General features: G+C 44.1%; 1 protein-coding gene across 1 annotated transcript; it reads left to right on the top strand.

Moving 5' to 3' along the window:
- The first annotated feature begins 234 nt into the window (after positions 1-234).
- cog6 (component of oligomeric golgi complex 6) lies at positions 235-21,535 on the top strand. Its single transcript, XM_018764484.2, has 19 exons — positions 235-398; positions 643-786; positions 1,759-1,830; positions 2,422-2,480; positions 4,085-4,196; positions 4,380-4,462; positions 4,644-4,714; positions 5,132-5,225; positions 6,192-6,320; positions 6,622-6,713; positions 6,815-6,879; positions 7,103-7,194; positions 9,793-9,910; positions 10,835-10,966; positions 11,062-11,229; positions 12,976-13,083; positions 14,217-14,270; positions 14,439-14,518; positions 18,249-21,535. The coding sequence occupies exons 1-19, from the start codon at positions 258-260 to the stop codon at positions 18,394-18,396; spliced, it is 1,962 nt and encodes a 653-aa protein (XP_018620000.1). The 5' UTR covers positions 235-257; the 3' UTR covers positions 18,397-21,535.
- Positions 21,536-21,840: the final 305 nt, after the last annotated feature.

Here is a 21,840-nt window from a genome sequence, read left to right as displayed (position 1 = left end):
GACAAGAAGAAGAAACTATAAAAATATAATTAAGTCTAAGGAAAAACAAACGCGATAATCGTGATTAAGAAGTAATTAAAGTGCTGTGATGATACTGCTGTCACACGTATCGCGGAGGCCGATAGGAACTTATTGCGATCTTCCGTGTAAGCCGGGCGGACGAATTTAAGAGACGGAACAGTAGATGTTTCCGCACGGACGCGTGTAAAGAACGGACGTGGGCACTTCCGAGCGGCTGACGTGGGAAGTGGACCGCGATGGCTGACACCAAAGGAGACGTTGCTACAGCCGAGGCGCCTAATTTCAATCAGATGGGCGGCAGTGCGGCTCCGCAGCCCAACAATCCGCTGTCGAGGAAACTTAATAAGATCCTGGAGACCAGGCTGGACAATGACAAGGTCCGTGTGACGATGTTTTTGCAGCCTGTGTGACACGACAGTCCTCGCAGCACCACCCGGTTGCATGATTGTTTACACTCACCGTGTGTGTGACTGTACCGGATAAAAATGGTCCCCGGGACACTATGGAACGAAAGAGCGCATCTAAAGCGTCTAGAGTCTAGAAAAGACTCTAGTCTAGTGCCTCCAGTTCAGTATCTGCAAACTGAATGAAGTTAACGCTTAATTCTGTCCCTCTCCATAGGAGATGCTGGAGGCCCTGAAGGCGCTGTCTGTCTTCTTCACGGAGAACACCCTTCGCACCAGGAGGAACCTGCGAGGGGACGTGGAGAGACGCAGCCTGTCCATCAACGAGCACTTTGTACAAGTGTTTAAAGAAGTGAAGGAGGTAGATCATCATGTGGAAAGACCAACATCACATCAATACACCACACTGCACTGAAAATCCGCACAGGAACCCAGTCCGTGTGGATAAACAGTGTACAAGGTCACTGTGGAAAGTAAACTTAACAGTTCACTTTTTCAGACAGCAGAATACATTTATATTTATTCATTTAGCTGATGCTTTTCTTCAAAGCGACTTATGATTATTTACCCATTTATACAGCTGTATAGTTTTACTAGAGCAGTTCAAGGTAAGTACCTTGCTCAAGGGTACTACAGCTGGAGGTGGGAATCAAACCTACATCCTTTTGGATCCAAATGCAATAGCTCTAACCACTATGCTACCAGCTCTCCCTGTCATTAATTTAAATTTTCAAAAGAATCTAGTACTTTAAATCTAACCACTATGCTACCATTTTGCTGATGCTTTTCTCCAAAGCGACTTACGATTATTTACCCATTTATACAGCTATATAGTTTTACTAGAGCAATTCAGGGTAAGTACCTTACTCAAGGGTACTACAACTGGAGGTGGGAATCAAAACCTACATCCTTTTGGGTCTAAATGCAATAGCTCTAACCACTACGCTACCAGCTATCCCTGTAATTAATTTAAATTTTCAAAAGGCTCTAGTTCTTCAAATGCATTCATAAATAATGTAATGATGGACTTTGGGTGTTTTTGTGACACAGGCGGATGGAAGTTGGAAAACTAAGATTCTCATTCTAAGAGTAGGAATGTGTCTATCGACTCTTCTTCGTTAATATCCTGGTGAGACTTAAACCTGTGACCTTTGAGTCCAAAGGCAGCAGCTCTAACCACTATGCTACCAGCTGTCCCATCAGCTCAGGGTTACCTTGATCAATGGTACTACAGTGGAAGGGGGATTTGAACCAGCAACCTTCAGATTATGAGGACACATCGCTAACCAGTATGCCTGCGTCTTTGTTGTATTTTTTTCCTCTGTACTTTTAGGAGCTTGAGAGTGTGAATGAGGATGTACAAGCCATGAGTGCCTGCTGTCAAGAGATGACTAATAGACTCAAGGTAAACTGCTAACCACTGACTTCTCAGTTACTGGATGTAGTGCTATATTTTTTTTTCAAGTTAACATGTTTTAACTTCTTATACAAAAGTGTAAATAGTGCTTCATCCCAGTTATTCATTTCATCCTGGCATTGGGCATTTGGTCGTTCACATTCAGAGTGATGTGGCTGCATCGCACCGCCAAATGAATAGCGTCACTAGTTGGCACAATGATTGAACAGCTGCGGAACAACTTCCAGTAAAACTTGAATCCCCAAATGAAAAATGTTGCTTTAAAACTGAGAAATGACTTGGTCTGAATTGTCAGTAAACAAGTAATATAAATATTATGATAATGTATATTAATATTAAGTCACATGTGGATATGTTGGCTGGGTTCAGCCAGTTCATGTATGCACACAGTGAAGTCTTCTGGCTGCGTGGCACCTGGAGCTCACAGTCCTATGCAGTGAAACTCTCACCTCGACGGCTCTCCTCAATTTTCAAAGATGACCTAACCCTGTCTGTTCTTGTCGGCTGTCAGCAGCCAAGGCTATTTCTGCCTGCATCGTCTTTCTCATTGTGCCCCTTGTCTCATGGTTCTTCATGCAGGCTGCCAAAGAACAAACCCAGGACCTGATAGTGAAAACCAACAAGCTGCAGGGAGAGAAGTGAGTCAAACCTCTTCCCACTAAAAAGGGCAAACATCAGGAATTCCTTGTATTTGTGAGTCCCATAACTGTCAGTATAAGAAATCCTTTTTAATTTATGGTACATTTATTTGGAAAGTCAACAGCACTGTTAATCGTCTGCATTCTATTCAGATAGTTTTCAGATGCAGTCAAGGGTAGAAAGAGACATTTTTTTGAGTTGTCACTCATTGAGTCCAGTTTATTTTTTTTTTTTAATAGTTATTAGTTTGGGACCAGTTAAGAAAAAAAACATTTTTATTTAAACTAATATCTATTGGCTACAGGCCCATCTGTTTTGTTGAAGATGGATCTCAGAGGACTTTTTTAGAACATTGATACAGGAAATTTAGGTGCAGAGGGAAATAATAGGCTATTATAGGGCTCTTTTTACACCTTGTTTCCTCCTAGTTATACATTTTTAAATGAATCATTTAGCTACTTGGGTGGTGCTTTTATTTAAAGTGACTTGCGGTTTTTACCCCTTCACTGAAGTGGGTATTTTTAGTCAATCAGGAGAGATGCTTTCCTCTGAGGTAGTGCAGCAGGGCCCCTTCTTGTGCTTGAACTAACAAAAGGTCTTGATTTGTGCTGGTAAATTACCCGATCATTCAAGCTCTCCATGTGCCACGTGCATGACGCTGTGCCTCCAGGAACTGAACTGCCACTGAAGTGTAGAATGTCAGTAAGAAAATCACTTTGAGAAAGAATACTCTTCTAATTACCTGTCAGATTGTCTGCTTTTCACACAGCAGGGAATGTGAGTGTTTTGCTGTGACAGTGCACTTCCCTTCCCTGAAGTCTCCTCATCACATCAGAAAAGGGCAATTTATCTATGCCTTACGATCATGTTAAGTGTTTCTTTTCTTTTGGGACACCAGCAACAGTTATGTCTTTTCTGCATCTGAACATTGCTCTTTTAAGAAGTTGTCAAGCACATCCTGTCAGAGATGGAGTCTCTTCCAGTCAAACCTGAAAACCGCCTGTGCTGAATAGAGCAGATATGAAATTCCTTGGCCGCTATCTGCTGCTCAGAATAAATATCATCTTGTGTCTTCTCAGTCTATCACCTCTTCCTGACCTTAAAGAAAAACTCCTAACTCTATTTTATGTTGTCTTTTGCTGTTTGGAGAAATTTAATTTTAAAATGAATGAAATTTAAATTTTTCATGTAGCTGTAGACAAGGAAAGAAACATTTTTGTCTGAAGGAGAAGTGATCAGTCCATCATCAGCTTGTGGAGAATGAGTATTGCTGTCCAGTGTGATCTATTGTGGAGAAGTTGTTTAGTGAGCAGTGTGTGTGTGTGTGTGTGTGTGTGTGATTTCACTTGCGGCCTTATGGCTTATTCCTCTATCGCTTGTGTAGTGGTGGTGGGGGGTGTCAGTGCAGCGAAACTGCCACCAATAGCCCGTATTGTGGTAGTGCAGCCTTCACCGTGACTGCAGTTTTAGTGGAAGAAATGAAATGTGAGAGATCACACTTGGTGACCTGCGGTTTGAGCCAGACGTTGCCGCTGAAACGAAATCCAACCCCGTGTCTACTTCCTCCCGAACCTGTCTCTCAACGCCCCTCTCTTTCTTCCAGTCACCGGCTGGAGGTTCGAGCACAGGTGGCCCAGGTGTTCCTGTCGAAATTCCAGCTGTCCAGCAAGGAGATGGCAATCCTGCGAGTGGCCAGAGACGGCCCTGTCACAGAGGTATCACTGCACTTTCTATATGCATTCTGTGCCATCTAAAAATAATGCTCCAAGCATGGCTGCCACATCCAAAAGAGCGTAATGTGGAGATGGAAGTCTTAGACAGGCAGCACCCTTCTTAGAGATTAATAGAATATTTGGTTATAGAATGCTAATGTTTTTTTGTGGTCCCTCCATGTCCAGGAGTTCTTCAATGCCTTGAGAAGGGTGAAGCAGATCCATGAGGATGTGAAAATTCTACTGAGGACCAACCAGCAGACAGCAGGGTGAGGGGAACAATATAGTCTGTGAAACACCTGTAAAATACCACTTCATCCTGAGAACCAGTTTACTCTCTTCTTTCCAATTCCTACGATACTGTGATTAGCTTGTGTTACCATACGGATGCTACACACACTGTTTGCGGAGCCTCGTCACCAGTGAGTAGTGGAGTGTTTTACTTTGCAGCCTGGAGATCATGGAGCAGATGGCAGTGCTGCAGGAGACATCCTATGAGCAGCTGTACCGCTGGGCACAGAGTGAGTACTGCTACTCGGTATTCTTCAGTGTTTTTGGCACAGGTGAGGTTGTAAGTTCTGAAATTCTAGAACACACCTGGATGTAGCGCAAGTACTGTGATTCAGAACTCCTAAAGGTCCTGTTAACCAGTTATCTAGATGGGGGGGATACCATGATCAAGAAGGTGGTTCACTCAGGGTGATCCTCAGCCATTGCAGTCATTCAGTAAACTGCCCAGCTACATAAGTTTATAAATAATAAGTAGAATAACACTCTAAATCACTTTGGAAAAAACTTTGAGTTAAATGAATAAATAATTAATGACCAGTGAGACCCACAGCACTGGAACCCTTCATAAGGCTCCAAGACTGATATCAGAACGATTGCCAGAGTTTTTTTTTTTTTTTTCTCCCCCCTCCCTTCTTCTCCTGGATCAGACGAGTGTCGAGGCCTGACCCAGGAGACCTGTGACATCACCCCTGTGCTGAGCCAGGCCATGGAAGCACTACAGGATCGACCAGTCCTGTACAAGTCAGTACCATTCCAGCTGACCTCAGAGGGGATCTGCTTCAGAGCCCTCGCTTGCGTTTTCATTCTCACACCGTACAAGAAGCACCGCTGTATTTATTACAGCATTTACAACAAGAAGTGGAGTATGAAGAGTTACTTTATGGCTGGAATTTGGCCCCAAGTGTCTTGTTTTACTGCGTGGCCACACTCCTACCACTAGGGGTCGCCCCTCGATTTCAAATCCAGCACAATTTTCTGATGCTTGAAGCAAAAAGGGCAACGCATCTTTGACTGATATGGGCACCCAGAGTAGTCTCACATGTTTTACCACAGTGGTGTGACAGCAGTTCTGAAGGTCTCACGTGGACTTGCTGTGGTGCACTGCTAAACGTTGGATGCTAATGCATCTCGTGGAAGGGGCCTCCTGCATGGGATTTGTCCTCTTCTCTTTCTGCAGCTCTGGAAAGTTGCTTCCCACATGTGCAGCCTCCTTGTCACTGGCACATGGCTGCTGGTGTGGGAAAACGGTGCTGTGTTTTGGTTTCCTGTAATCTCACACTATTTCCGTTTATCCGTCAGTAGTAAGAGTCTGAGATAAGCACTGACTCCACACTGAAATGAACAGCTCAGTTGAGTCACATTCAATCTTTGGGTGCAAGTGATTTATGCTGGAAAAGACTGAGGCTTCAAATACCTCAATACAGTAAACGGTTTGATTTACGAGTGGGTGACCCTGATCTGCATCAGTCACAATAAAAAGAAAGTATTGTTTAGCCGTTTTTTTCAAGAATGTGCACCAGCTTTTTCTACTTCCGAACCGTTTCTCTTAGTCCTCCCACTTAATTGCATCTTCCATCCATCCAAGTCATTTTTTTCTGTGCCTCTTTATTTCTCCCTTACATCCCTCAGCATGCCTTGCAAAATTTTACAAGTCCATAGGCCCGCAATAGGCACTCACTTCCCGGTTGCCCTCTGTGTTTTGGGCAGGTACACTCTGGATGAGTTTGGAACGGCACGAAGGTGTGCTGTGGTGCGGGGTTTCATCGATGCCCTGACCCGTGGTGGACCTGGTGGGACTCCAAGACCCATAGAGATGCACTCCCACGACCCACTGAGGTACTGATGCCCCTGACAGCTCCACAGATTAACTGCACTTCTGCACCCGTGCTCCTTGTATATGGTCTCACTGTTACTTAGAACCACACCTATTTTCAATGCCATTGCAAAAATTAGTCTGCAGCAGGGGTGTCAGTGAGCTGAGTGATGTTACAAATGTCAGAGGAATGTGAAACAGCAGTGAACAAGGAAAATGGGTTGGATTACTGGAACAGCTAATGTATGCTGAGCAAGGGACATGTAAGGGCAGCCCCCTGTGACCCTTCTGCTGTGGTAAGTGTGTGTTGTGTCTTTTTTACAGGTATGTGGGAGACATGCTAGCTTGGCTCCACCAGGCCACTGCCTCAGAGAAGGAGCATTTGGAGGCCCTGCTGAAGCAGGTCACTTTGCCAGGTAGGAGGATGCTGCTGTGGCTGATGGTGTTTTCGCTCATCAGCACTTTGGCCTTCTGTTGACACACCTGGCTCAGGTAAATGTGTGTGTTTGCACCTCAGGGGTGGAGGAAAACATGCAGGAGATTGTGGGCCACATTACTGAAGGAGTGTGCAGACCCCTGAAGGTGAGAAGAGTGCAACAGCTGACAGTTATGGTTTATGAACCATGGATGTTCAGGGTGTACCCTGTCTATCCTAGTACCCTATACATTCTGCGAGTGAGTGGATGAATGAATGAGTGAGTGAAATTTAGATAGCATTCAGCCTTTCTGTCATAGAAGTTTGCATTTGTGAGGTTGTAAAATGGCTTGACTGCTTGTTCTCGTTTACTGCAAACCTGCTTCCCAGGTGCGCATTGAGCAGGTGATTGTGGCCGAACCCGGAGCTGTCCTACTGTACAAGCTGTCCAACCTTATCAAGTTCTACCACCACACAATCAGGTACTCCCTTGAGCTTTAGGGTTATTCAGTGGAAAAGCAGCGGTCAGGGGGTGACCTCCTGCTGATGACACAAAGTGCCACGCCTTGGCTCAGTGCGACATAGTGACACACAGAGTCCCAGAAGAGTAAATCAGTGTTTGCAGTACTGGTAGTTTGTCACAGGGAAGGAGTGATTGAAAGAACAACCATTTAAATTCTGTACTGAAAAGGGCTTGTGGTGCTTGTGCATGCAGAATAACTTGGAATAATTTATTATAAAAATATTATATGGTTTTTACCCTTTGTGAAGAAATCACCCAACAATTAAAATCCATTACGTCTTCACTAAGCCCAGGTAGAGGATATTGTTTGAGTTACAGTAATTAAACAACATTATGTCTTAGACAATATTAATGAGACGATATCAAGTGTTTTCATCTTTGAAAGGTAGGTGATCACCATTCACGTCAAGGCTTTTCAGGCAGAACACCAATTTCTCGCATTGTAAACTTCTGAAGCACAAATTTTCAGAGATCCAAGTATTTGTTTAGTTTATTTTTAATTGTGTTTTCTCCGGCAACAGATGCCAGTAAAACAGTCAAACAGAAAAGAAGTTTTGAGACCGTCTTAATTCAGCTGTCTTCCATAGTGTTTTCTACTCCTGTTTGCTTTTTGTCACTGGTGATTTAATATCAAGATCACAAGGGCACTCAAGTTTATGGGAAGGGAGTCAGCGATTGAGTTGAAATAAAGGTTTGTGGGGAAGATTAAATTGTTTTAAATGAAAGTCATTAAAATTTTAATGTAGCTCACGCTAAGTAAAATATTAAAAATAAGAATGCTTAAGACTTAATTTTTAGAACTGTTACTAGTTTAAAAAAAAAAAAAAAAAACTGGTTTGAGCTTTTATTAATTTTGACTTAGTTGTAAAAGAGACTGGAGATGCGTACAAAACGAGTCATGAAGAGACTTCACAAAGCAGTCGTTTATTTAAATTGAGGAGCCATAGTATTTAATTTAGTTCAGTTTATTTTTATCGAGTGCTGTTCTCTGATCAACAGATAGAAATAGGAGAATGACAGAAAAAGAGATATTGGGCAAGTACGCCAGCTGGCAGATGTGGAGAGAAAAACAAACTCACAGACACGATGAAGCAGAGAAAAATAAACCCCTGGGTCTCCCGGTGTCTGGCTGCCCACCCTTCTTGGCATCCTGCTGTGGTTAGAGAACCTGTGTAGAGGTGTTTAAAACTAAAAGAACAAAACAACAGGCAACACAGAGTATATTCAGAGAGTGGTCATGGTCCAGGACCAAATGGTTGATCCCAGAGGGGTAGTGAGTGGTTGTTGGTTGCGTACATTACATTTATTCATTCAGCTGACACTTTTTTCTCCAAAACTACTTAGAATGTTAAGGTTACAATTATTACAATAATTTACCTATTTATACAGTTGGGTAATGTTACTGGAGCAATTGAGGGTAAGTACCTTCTGGAGGGTATTTCAGCTAGTGGTGGGAATTGAACCCACAACCTTTGGGTTCAAAGGCAGTAACTCTAACCACTATGCTACTCCCTGCTGTTACCAGTTCCCGGTATTACGTGGCCTGCGCGGAAGGTGTTGGCACTGGCTCGAGTGGGTTTAACCCTTTCGCCCAGTGTTGTTAAGACCTGGATAAAACGCAGGGAAAACAAACTGTTGTACGCACTTCCTTGGTTACTACTTTAACAGACCTTTGTTTTGTATTTTATCATATATTATAGCAACCCTTAGTATTCACAGAATGTCTGTTCTTTTCCTGATCAACAACAATAGGTAGAAGTTAGACCATCTCCCCTTTGCTCCAGTTACCACTTGTTTTGTCAATGGGTAATTTGGGAAATTATTTTTAACCAGTGACCGGGTGGAATCTTTCTTGAGGTTCCAGGTGATGCAGCAATCCTTAATTTCTCTGAGACAGCACTATTGTTAGCCACCAGTCGACGTGACTGCAGTATCTACTTTTAACCGCTTCTCTGAAGTAGGTTAGTGATAAAGTTGCCAACTAAAGCAGCGAGGTTTTGTTTACAGTTAATACATATCACTTGTCATTCACCAGTTTCAGATCAAAGGTAGCATTGTGACAAAATTTAGCAAGTTATTTCTGTTTATACCACACTGCATTGTGTAAATACTAAGGGTGGAAAGTTCCAGGATAGGAATTTAACAGCGTCAGCAATTTATTCCAGGCCATTAGTTGGCAGTTCTTGCTAAATTCTTGGATGGGAAGTTGGGATTTTAGATCCATGTGCATTGCTTCAGGAAACCATGGGGTTGCCATAGCGGCAACGCTTTCGCAGTGACCGATCACAGTCCATTACAGTTTGTCCCTGGGCTGGCAGGAAATGACCACAGGTGGCATGGAAGTCTAACCGTATAGAAAAAAAGACATGAGGTGGAGGTTTTGAGTTGATTTACTTAGATACTGTTGTCCTGTGAAGCTGATCGCAGCAGCGCAGTACCATGATAGTTTTCAGCAGATGTTCAAAAAATGAAGGGCTCTCTAATGCAAGATGAGTCTTGACTAATTTGACTCCCAGTCTCACAGTGGACATTTACTTTTCCCTCTCTCCGCCTTCAGCGGTATAATAGGCACGGGTGCCGCAAGCCTGCTCGTCACCATGGAAGAAATGCACGTGCTCAGCAAGAAGATGTTCTTCAACAGCTTGAGTCTCCACGCCAGCCGACTTTTAGATAAGGTAGGCAGCCGCTGAGTCACGGGGAATGCGAGCTTTTCCGTGTCAAGTCCCCTGTAAGATTCCGTTGTTCGTAGCACCCAACATATAATCTAACGGTGTGAAAACACCGTGTTCTCAGACGTAATACGTGTGCTTCAAGTGTTAGCGGCAGGTTTTACTAAAAATCAGCACACATTTAGCCAAGTAAGAAATATATAGTACAAAAAAAACTTTAATACAAAATAATTCATTACATGTAGCTGACACTTTTGTCCAAGGCAGCTTAGTGTTCTTTACAATTAAATAGGTGTTTACAATTAGCTGAATTAAATTTGGAAGCCAAGCTGGAGCTCAGTTCCACAAAGGCTGCACTTAGGATGGGAGGGGGGAAGTGTCCTATGAGCCCACAGCTTCTAAATTGGAGGGAAAATAGCCATGGACACGGCAGGTTTCTTTTCAAGACATCGCTGTTCACTGGGCGATCAATAAGAGCAACAGGGAATCATCGCTTTGCCAGCACTGACAGGATAATCCCCTTAAATTGGTGCTAATTGATTTTTAGCAGCATCCAGACATTACTTGTCACCTTCTGGCCCAAGTAATGCCAGGGATGCCTCCTCTTCATAATCAGACCAATTAGAAGCTCTGTTGTGAAAAGCTGTAAGTGCTGCTAAATGCACCCTACTAGGAAGAGGGAGGCCAAGGCTTTGTGTAAACACCATGTTCTCAGAACTTAATAGCTGGGTACGGAAAATGGCGGCAGAATCCATTTATCGTTACAGAAAGGTTGATGATATTGCACTTGTGTACTGTGGTGGTTTATGAATTAGTAGTGGCAAGGGTTGATATTGTACGAGTTCTCCACGCATTGGGAAACGCGGTTATTTGAAGTTGGCTGTGAAGTGACTTGTCTTCACTAACCGCTGATATTGTCACACCCTAAAGGTGGAACTGCCGCCCCCTGACCTGGGCCCCACCAGCTCCCTCACCCAGACGCTGTCCCTGCTGAGGGAGGTGTTGGCCTCGCACGACTCCTCTGTGGTCCCGCTCGATGCCCGGCAGGCCGACTTTGCCCAGGTGACATACACCTGTCCCCTGGCTCCCGGCTCATACCCCGTTTAAAAAAACGGACAGATTGCTCAGAGTTTCAAAATACCTGTGGTGTCCAACAGGTTCTGTCCTGCATTCTGGATCCGCTGCTGCAGCTCTGTACAGTGTCTGCCAGCAACCTGGGCACTGCTGACATGGCCACCTACATGGTCAACTCCCTGTACATGATGAAGACCACGCTGGCGCTCTTTGAGTTCACTGACAAGCGGCTGGAGATGCTTGAGTTCCAGGTGCTGCCGCCTCCTCCTCCTCCCTCTCCTGCCCTCTGTCTTATAGGGCCACTTGCCAATTGGCACCTTGGTTAAGAATAGCTGTGTAATAGGCGGGGCGTTTCCCAAATGCCCTAATGCATGTTCCGTGCTGCAGGGCAAATCTCCGCCGGCACACCCTGCGATGACAAACGTGGCTCTCTTGAGCCCCACTCAATCAGAGGCATGGCCGAGCCCACTTGACAGGAGCATGGGGCTCACAGCACACCCCCCAGGGTGCAGCGTCGCAAGACCCAGACTCGCTAGCCTAGCTTCCCTTAATGGCTCTTTTTTACTGCTGCTACGTGCCGTTTGTGTGGAGGGAAATCCAATTTCTTCACCAACCAATCATTAACAATGGAATCACTCCGTGCGATGCCCTCGTCCTGTTCGACAGTAAATCTGGGCACTCAATACTTTTGTCAAGGACATTGCCAATTGAATTATTTCCTTCTTCCTTTTCTTTGCTATGCAGTTTTAGTTTGGCTTTTAACGTCATTTTCTAGTTTTGAGCAAGGAAGTAATGCTGCGATGAAGTGTAGCGCAGACGCAGGCCAGACTAACCGGAACGCGCCTAGTGACAGAAGCAGTAGTGGTTATAGCCATTGCCTCGGAAGCAAAGGACCAAGGTTCAAATCTTGTTTCTGCTACATTACTCTTGAGCAACTTTTTTTTCCCCTGAATCGATACTGAAAAATTACCCAGCTGGATAAATGGGTAAATCATTGTTAACAGCTTGGTACACAAACTTAACGCTGTAAGCCATCTTGAACAAAGGTGTCCGATAAATTATAAATAGTTAAAATCCTTCGTGAAGTGCTGATCACGGGTAAAATTATAGACTGCTTTGTATAAAAGTATCAGATATAAAACACTCTCAGCCCTCATATGATGGGGTGCTGCCCAACAAAAAAAAACTACAGCGGTTTTTGAGAACAGATACGATTGCCTTATTTTTCAGGATAATGGAATTGCCAGGTACATAGTCATTTTACTTCCAGAACAGCTGTTTTATTCACTGCCTACTGTGTCTTTCACTCTGCAGTGGAGGTGGACACTATGCTTCTTATATAACAAAACCGATTATTGTATATAGTTCGTACCACATTGATAGTGTCGAGTGATTATAACCACTCATTAAGTTAAAATCTATAATAGGAGATTCAGTACTATTAATAGCTGATGCTTTTCTCCAAAAATAATTTACACTGTTAAGCTGCTTGCAGTGAGTTACTCATTTATTGTACTGTGGGGTAATTTTTACTGGAAAAATTCAGTGTAAGTACCTTGCTCAAGTGTGTTGCAAGACGATTGGAATCAAACATTTGTTTGTAATGCTGCAGTGCATTTAATAACAGCATGTCCGCACGCGTTGCGGAGTGAAAGGCATAGCTTCCGGGGTAAACTCTGGACCTTTGTGAAACTGCATTAGGATAAGCGATACGTGAATGAATGACTGAAAAAGACAAGTTGGAAATAACTTTTTTTGACAAGCATTATGAAATATGTTGGTATTTTTGTGATTCGTCCGGGAACTGATTGTTTTCTCACAGTGCCATGCATCAGTCCAATAATGCACTCGGTCATAAGTACAGTATACTAAATGAAATTCTCAAGTGCCATTTGTATCTCTATCAGCAAATTGAGAGGACAAGGAGTTATTAGTGGAGCTGGAGAGGTCTCTTCTGTGCTGCGTGTGTGACACTCTTCCTCCAAATGGCCTTCCAGATCGAAGCCCATCTGGACACCCTGATCAATGAGCAAGCCTCGTACGTACTCACGCGGGCAGGACTCAGCTACATTTACAACTGCGCGCAGCAGCACTCGGCGGAACAGGTGAGAGAGCTGCCGTCCTCCTCCACACGCAGGGGCTTCCATGGGATGCGAGGCGAAAAGAGAAACGTGGTCAATGCGGCCCATTTACCGAGCAAAGATCACATAGGCTAGAGCGTCACGTTACATGTCATTGTTTACCTGCTGAGCAGACGTGGGTATCCAGAGCAACATGTGCATCACGGGTTTATGAGCTCCTCAGGGATATAGGATGGGTAGCCCCCCCATACCATGCCACCCCCGTACACTCCCCTCACTCCAGGCCTAATGCACACTCAAGGGCTGTTTTGGTTCTCTCTCAAGAAAACTGTGTTGTCCGCATGGCCTCTCGTTAGTACCGCTGTTGCCTTGGTGATCTGCCGAGGGAGACACGTACACGCTGCCTTGCAGCAATAAGCCCCCCCCCCGCCACGCATTGCCGTTCAGCTAAGGACCATTACGGGTGAGATGAACAAGCTTCTCTGGTGAATTCAGGTGCTAGGTCAGAAAATGTGTGTGGAAAAGGATGTGGGAGCAGCCGATCTGAAGCAGAGAGGTGCCCTTTGCTTTTCTTGTATGTCTACGTGCATATGGCTCAAATCATCTGTTCTGGTACTTTATTAAAACTGTGTAAGGATAGCACGACTAGGGGAATGGGCAGCCAGCTGCTGTTTGACCCTAGGTACCACACTGTTGCTCTTATCTAGTGGTGATTTTTCAAGAATTGTTCGAATGTTTTTGTTTGTTGCTGCTTTCTGTATTGTGTTCTGTTGCATACACATTCGGAGCGAAACGCATTCAAGAGCGTGCTCTTTATTGCTAATAGTTCCTTACAGCAGGGGGTCTTGGTGCTCAAACTTAAATCAAACATTGTCTGTTGGAGTTGAATAGGTCTTCTTTTATTTTTGGCAGTTTTAGACTGCCAAAGCCACAAGTGTTACAGATTTCTTTCATTCATTGAGTGCTCTCTTGGGCTGGTGGTATTGTTTGTCAGAGGCAGGGCAGTAGAGGTCTCCTACAGAAGCCTGGCCGTTCCTGTAGCAGCCCGTCCTGTGACCCATCACTGACCGCACCTTAACGTGCAGAATGAGTCAGATGTCGCTAGCATGCCTCAAAAAGAAAGCAAAACTTACTTTGCCTCGTATGTCTGTTTCTAGGGTCCTCTGTCCAACGTCCCTGGCATGGACAGCTCGTCACTGAAAGCTGCAATGGTAAGACCACAGTTTTGCGCGGTCCACTGCTCCAACAACCTCACTTTTCAAATAATCTGTGGGCAGGCATCTCTGCAAAATGATACCTTAGTCTCATCTTTCTCGTGTTCTGTACTTGACTGGTATCCGTGGATGTGATTTGTCCCTTGGTGGTCTTCCCCTCGACAGGTGCAGTTTGACCGCTACTTATCATCACCCGACACTCTAGTGATGCCACAACTCAACTTCCTGCTCAGCGCTACAATTAAGTAAGCTCTAATTAAACTGAATTGTTCCGAAAGGATTACCTGCAGAGTGCTTTGGTACTCTGACTGGTGCTGAATGCTTTATGCTGAATGAACATAATGGACATTGGGAGCAGCAGGTGGCATAGTGATTAGGGCTGTTGCCTTGCAGTCAGAGGACTTGGGCTTGAATCCTGCTTGTACTGTAGTACCCTTGAGAAAGGTGCTTGAATTACTCCAGCAGAAATTATGCAGCAGTATAACTGGGTAAATCACTGTAAGCAGTTTAGTGTACAGACTTTGCATTCAAATTCAATGTGGAGAAAACCATCAGGTAAATGGATAGGTAAATGGATAAAAACCAAATAAAAGCAGTTATAGCCTTTATAGATCTACATAAAAACATCTACATTAGCTTCCCTTATATTCTCAGTCTTTGTTTAGTGTAATAATGATAAGAAAACACGTGATGCAATGTCAGTGATCCTCCTACTCTTTGTACAACAGCAACAACATCGGATCCCCGTTTTCTCGGTATTTATTTAAAAAGAGCAAGGCTGAATTTGAAGGAATTGGACCTCTGAGTCACATATGCTGGAAATTGCAGCAAGCGGGAGTACTTGGTGTACCTGAGGTTAATGTTCTCCATTAATGAGGACATTGGGATTGAACAAGCTTGGAGATCATTCACTTTGGTTTGCTCTCTCACTCACTCACTCACTCACTCACTCACTCACTCACTCACTCACTCACTCACTCACTCACTCACTCACTCACACACACACACACACACACACACACACACACACACACACACACACACACACACACACACACACACAGAGAGAGAGAAAGATGCTGGGACATGCAGTTCTCTAACAACCCTACCAATTTGTATGCCTTTTGTGCTCAACTCTCATTTCTTTTAGGATGCAAAGAAGTCCAGTTAAGTGACGAATGGAAAGTTGGACGAACTCATGTGGGCAATGGGAACAAATGGGATGAACTTCTATTTTCCCATCTTTGTGCTGTTTTCACGCCTGTTGTCCCTCACGTCTCCTTTTTTTTGTGGCTGCATAGTGGTTCTACAGCAGCCACTGGACTTTCAACTGAAGTTTCAGTCCCTGCCTTGGTTAACACTTTTGAGCAGAATGTCAGCAGAGATTTCTTCTCTGCTATCTGCAGCACTTGCCAGAGATGTAAGACACTTTTGGGTTGCTTTGCCTTTACGTTTCTCTCCGGTTCTGTCCAGGTACATTCCTACTTTGATTGGTCCTGCACGTTGCTGCAATCCTTTTAAAACTGCTGCTGTGCACTGTGTACTTAAAGTACATTTTTTAGCTTTTCCCCCATCTGCTGGATTTTATGACAGTTTAACTGGGAGTAGTGCCTTTTTGGGTTTCCAAATTGTAGCATTGCCCACACAGAGCTCATCTGTTCGGCACTGTGGCTGTGTGCCAATAGTGATGGAACTGCACCACTAGGGGACCCTAGATACCACGTCATGTACCCTGTCCAAGGGGTTATGGGATAAGTGCGCAGGGGATGCAGGGCTGTTCTGTTGACACCAGACTTGTTACGAGTCCTGCCAAATTGGCTGTCAACGCAGTCTATTGTACTAAAACCACATGACTTTTTTAACTAAAAATATTTTGCACTATGAATCCAGGAAAAATGATGTCATAAATACCAAAATATTAGGTGATGATAATAACAAAGTGCTACATGGATGTTTTGATAAAGAAAAGCGGTTCGAATACAGTTTTATTGAAAGGACATCTAAATAACCTAGATGTTATTGAAAAACAGGTCAGATTAAAAATCATACGTAGCAGATTCAGGTTTAGTATGTGACAGTGTGTGACATCCTTCTTCAAATTCCACCTGTTCCAGCCCAAAATGCAGAGAGATTTTTTTTTGGATAATCAGTGCTGTCAAATGTCAGACACTGTCACCATTTCTATATACTTGTACTAGTGTACAGTGTTTAAATGTATACAAATGGAAGGCTAAATGTGGGGGCGGCTGCTCTCTGGTCGGTCTGGGGTTCGAGTCCCGCATGGGGTGCCTTGCGACGGACTGGCATCCTGTCCTGGGTGTGTCCCCTCCCCCTCCATCCCTGCGTCCTATGTTGCCGGGTTAGGCTCCGGCTTGCCACGACCCTGCTTGGGATGAGCGGTTTCAGCCAGTGTGTGTGTGTGTGTATGTGTGTGTGTGTGTGTGTAAGGCTAAGTGTGATCACTTAAGGTGTTAATCGTGTCCTAAAAAAAAGAGAGCAGTTAATGAGGCAGTTTTTATCTGGAGCGAGCACCCCCTGCTGATGTGGGCCAGTTAATGTGCTTAATGTCAGACTGTGACATGCAGGTCATATGACAGGCATGCAATCACGGCATACCTACTGCTGGTCCCTCCGTAACCCTTTACAGGCTCGTGAATCCAGCCTGACTACTGCACTGCGTTCTTTTTCAACACTTTTGGAAGTTCACCGCAGGGAAAAAGGAGTGTTAGTGTTTTTCTCTGGATGTTTGATTTTAATTTGATGATGAAGCGCTGAGAAATTAATTTGTTTGTAAAATAATTTACGGTACAAATGTTTCTTTTCACAAGTGCTGTAGAAATATAGTTTGTTGGTTTCTGGGAATGTTTAATTCCCAGATTTTACATGGAAAAATTTCTACTTTTCTGTATGGAATGGATTTACGCATTTGCCGGACATCCTAAGAACAGTCAAATGAGAAAGTGTATCAGCTTTGAAGCTTCTCTTTCACTAGGGCTGTCCAGCCCCCTTAGATATAAAATACAGGTGAGTAAGAGGTTTGCTCCCTGTTATAAATCCCGTGGCTTTGCAATATTTCATGTGTACCGGATCCAGTGAAACACTGCATACATATGGATTCTGCTGTCAGTGACAGATGCTGGGAAAAAGTACTGCAAACGCTGGATGTTGTGGGTGGGATATTTGCGAAGGTTTTTAAAAAGAGCTTTTTGACATTTTGGATGCCTTCTCTAAAAACAATGCAAGATATGTGCACACTCAACAAAACAAGTCTTACAAAAACAGACTTTTTGCCCCTTTCGGATTTTTTTAAAGTATGTAAAATGGTGAGTTATTTTGTAGGGACATCTCGTCATGGTGCATTTTACCGATCATCCAAGGTGAGGTAGTCGCCTACGTAGCCTTCCCCACTTTACGAGGGCACCTTTAGAAGAACTTGCTTTTGCCAGCAAGTGCAGTTTTGCTGTACATTAATAACACACCCAGCGATCACTGAGAGGCAAAATTAACTAAAAAATGGTGCTCTGTCGTGACATGGAATTATACACACAGCGTGAGTGAAATGAGAGCCCCGTACAATCAGCCTTCTGTCTGTCCTGAGTTCCCACATGACCACATGTAAGCGTCCCCTAAGTTTGAGATTTGCTGTATCATTTATTTTGTGCCTTTGATTTTCCCCGAACAACAGAATATTGTACCTGTTATTCTGTTTGTTATGTTTTTGACAAATCTTGCTTTGAGAGATGGCTCAGCAGCAGCAGGCTACAAGCCATACAAGGTACTTGAAATAAGAGAACTGCTTTGGCCTTGTTTTACACAACCATTTGCTTTATGAGCAGTTTCCAGGAATATATTGCGGTCATTAATGAGGTGAAAAGTGACACACACACACAAGCTCACTGGATGCAGCAAGGCGCTCATCTCCTTCTGTAGACCTCATGTGTATTAGCACCCTGTCTGTCCCTCTTCGTTTTCCAGGGAGCAGATCTTCCGCCAGTCCACAGATCTAGTTCGCCGAGCCTACGGGGAGGTGTATGCCGCCGTGATGGACGTGGCCAATGAGTATAAGGAGCCGGAAACAGTGTTGCACAGGACTCCGCTACAAGTGCAAACCCTGCTGTCCTGAGGGACCCTGGCTTCATGCAGCAAGGACCCATTGACACACATTGAGGACACAATCCTCATCTTTCATTTCTGCCTTTGAGTGAAGCTACGAAAGGTCCTGTTTCTGGGATGGCTCTCTCAGCGTGAGGAGCTGGTGTTGGCACATTTGTGATAGGATCGAAGGGGGCATGAACTGGACGCAGCTGAAGAATACTGTGTGTGTGTGTGTGGTTTGAACGCTGTTTATCTGATTGCTCGGTGTCAGTCTTGCAGGATTATGAGTTAAGGGGGATGCTGTTTGCCAGGTGAAGGGGAAGTTTTGGGCACTTTTAGTTTTTCTAAATCGGCAGTGACCGTGAAGCTGATTCCAAATAGGGGACCGCAGACGAGCCACCCACTGTCTCCAGTCTTTAATCAGAAACAGATCTCCCTTTTTCTCATTAAATTTTTTTTTTTTCCCCCTTCTGTTAACCACTTTGAAAATGTCCAAATGTTTTAAAAATGTCCAAATGTGCGTGTGCGTCTTCCATCTCGTATGCATGCGTGTGCGCATTTTCCTTCAAAGAGATGGTTAAATGAAATTTTGTGGGAGCTTGGGCGGAGCTGGGACCATTTGGGGGGGTTGGGAGGGGGACAGCTGGGTGCATTCCCTCGGACAATGGCGCTTTCATGTTGGCGGCCCGCTTCGCCAGTCACGCCATCCTCTAATTGCAGGAGAACTCTGCCAGCCTTCATTCGCCAGCTAAATTTAGAGGGGGGAGCACCAAATAGTGGAGAAGAAGATTTTGGGGTCGGCGAGGGGGGGGAACGATACTGCCTTCGGGCTATTAATAGACCTCACAGCTTGAGACGATGGGGGGGGGGGAAGGATCTGAATTGCTCATTCTTTTTCCAGTGATAAGGGAGGCGGCAGGGCGTAGCGACTGCGGTCGGCATGTTGACGTGGCTGCAAATGGGACCGCTTGTCGTCCTCCAGAAACTCATGATCCGTCACCGCCACGTGCTGCTGTGTCCACCAGCCGTCCATCTCATCCCCGTGCTCATGCAGCTCGTATTTTACAGTTGTTTATGCAGAGGCATGCTCTTCATTAAAGCAAACTGATGACACAAACAGCAGTGGTTCATCCTTACTGTGCCAGTCATTTTAATAGTTATTATATGACGCGAGTTTCAACCTGAGGCTTGATTCAATATTTTTGACGTTATAGTACCTCGAGAAAATGAAGTTTTATCTTTTCAAAAAAGAAGTGCACACAAGCAGTTTTTTTTTTTTTTTTTGTGTGGAAATTGCAGTCGTTGCTTGGTCATTGTTCAGCCTACTGTGTTTTTGTGTTTCACAAGGCGTAATTTGTCCGCTGGTCCATTCAATGGAATTAAAGTGCGTTTATGAAACACGCTTCCTAATTAGTCCAGGCAAACACTTCATGACCTGAAAATGAACAGCTTGTTTTTGTTGTACCTTAACTAGTGCTCATGCACAATGCCATCTACTGTACGTATACCGTTCAAGTTATAACTTAACGTAGTTTATGCCATTTCGGACCTAGTAACACCACCCGTTAGAATCAGAGTTAACAGTCCAATTAATCGATAATGCGGATAACTTGTTTCACTTTGTGTATTCTTATGTGATATTTAGAGGTGAAAAGATGGGGTTGACAGTTTCTGCCAATTTTGGAGAAGCCTAGCAGCCATAACTCACGTGTCTGTGTTGGGTGGGGTGTTAATAGGGCAACAAAAAACAACACGAAAGGAGAATCTGTTTTGTGTAGACCCTTGCTTCATGAAAAAGGCACTAGTCACCAGTTTCCCCTAGATGCCTAGGATCACCAACAAGACGAAATAATGTCCTCAGAGCCAGAAGGACAGTAGGGTCCTTAGTTTCAGAGACGGCTGGGTCCGTTAGAACTTATTCACCAGAGGACAGATGAGGGCGTGAATAGTGTGGTCATTTAAGGACATGAACTGGTAACCTTCTAGGTACACATCTAAATGTCAGGGGATTCCTGCTATAAGTAGGATGGAGCCAAATACCTAAGCTAAATTACTCCAGTAAAAACATCCTGTGTAAGAATAGACAGTTATCAGTTGCTACATAATAATAATAGTAATAATAAAACCATAAAGGAAGAAAACAGAGGGAAGAATAGACAAAACCCCGCTGCAAACAGGTAAGCCTGACGCTGGTCCAGGGTGGACGATGTTTACGCTCGGCCGTGTTTTTCAGCGTCTCCATTCTGTTGAACCTCTTTTCCTATTTTGAGCCATTTACATAGCTGCAGTTACGGTGTTTTGCTCACTTTTTAAGACCTTCGTTTGCAAAAAAAAAAAATAAAAAAATCAGGCCCCTGTACAGAGGTTGCCAAGAAAGTTATTTTGCTCAAAGTCAAAACCTGTCTCAGTTGAATCACAGGAAAGGGCCTGCGAAGAGTTTTGCTCCAGTGCTGCACTTGCAGCCTTGGTCCAAAACACGTTTGCGTGCTCCTCAGTTAAATACAGCCCATGCCGTACGTGAAGTTTCTTAGTATGTTTGCGGCCGTTTATTTTTCCGTCCTTTGTAAATGGGGGGTTATCTGGTTGTTTCCAGTTGTAACAGGACATCAATTGAAATCCATCGCACGAAAATAAGCAAATACAACGTTCCCCCACATTCACACCCTGGGAAAACAAATGATCCATCTGGACTGGGGCAGATCCGTAACCTTTTGTATGTTGGGACAGCTGCTGAATTGATCCCTCTACAGGTTGGGTCACCCACGCAGCAGGTCAGCGAGAAGGATTTGGAAATTGGACTGAAATTGCTTGTGACTCCGAGACCGCCTTGCACTTTCTCCAACTGTGTGGGGAAGCACCGAGATAGACGGCAGCGCTGTGGCCGTGTTGTCCCACAATGCATCCTGAGAACAGATAACATTACAGGTACGATGCTCATAGCTCCTTCACCTGTCGATCCTGTAAGAACCTTATCTTTTCGTTGTTTTGAGGTTGGATCCTTGTCTTTCTCTTAAGGCAATGTTTGTTGTATTTAATTACATGCATTACGCTAAAATGTGTGTTTTACGAAACCTTTTAAGTGCTTCTACTCTTGCATATTTGCTTTTAGTTTAGGCTTTGTTTTCATTTCCATTTATTCATTGAGTAAATTCATTGAGCTTTTCTCCAAAGTGACTTGCATCTCAGAGAAAAATACAATGAGTGCTTTACATCAACAAAGGAGAGATTTGGGTGCAGACATGTGATTCTGGAGTACAGTTAATTTGTCACAGTCCACCATATGAACCAGTGTACATCACATGAGTAGCTGCATAACAGCTTTTCAATTATTAAGTCAAATATTGTAAAGTATTAAACTGATAAGACACATGTATACATCTATGAAGCACTTAGGAGATCTGGGGAGAAGTGAGTCCAGAAGAGGTGTGTTTTGAGACCTTTCCTAAATGTGGAAGGAGATTCAGTAGTTCTG

The sequence above is a fragment of the Scleropages formosus genome, chromosome 10 (assembly GCF_900964775.1).
Source record: "Scleropages formosus chromosome 10, fSclFor1.1, whole genome shotgun sequence".
NCBI classification, from domain to species: Eukaryota; Metazoa; Chordata; class Actinopteri; order Osteoglossiformes; family Osteoglossidae; genus Scleropages; species Scleropages formosus.
The sequence above is the reverse complement of the archived record's forward strand: the minus strand, read 5'-3'. Positions and strand labels throughout refer to the sequence as shown.

What these genes read in the sequence shown, in the direction of transcription:
- cog6 (XM_018764484.2), top strand. Translation starts at nt 258, where the DNA reads ATGGCTGACACCAAAGGAGACGTTGCTACAGCCGAGGCGCCTAATTTC. An exon ending in TGTTTAAAGAAGTGAAGGAG is followed by an intron (nt 787 to 1,758) that starts GTAGATCATCAT and finishes CTGTACTTTTAG; the next exon opens with GAGCTTGAGAGTGTGAATGA. An exon ending in TTCTACCACCACACAATCAG is followed by an intron (nt 7,195 to 9,792) that starts GTACTCCCTTGA and finishes CTCCGCCTTCAG; the next exon opens with CGGTATAATAGGCACGGGTG.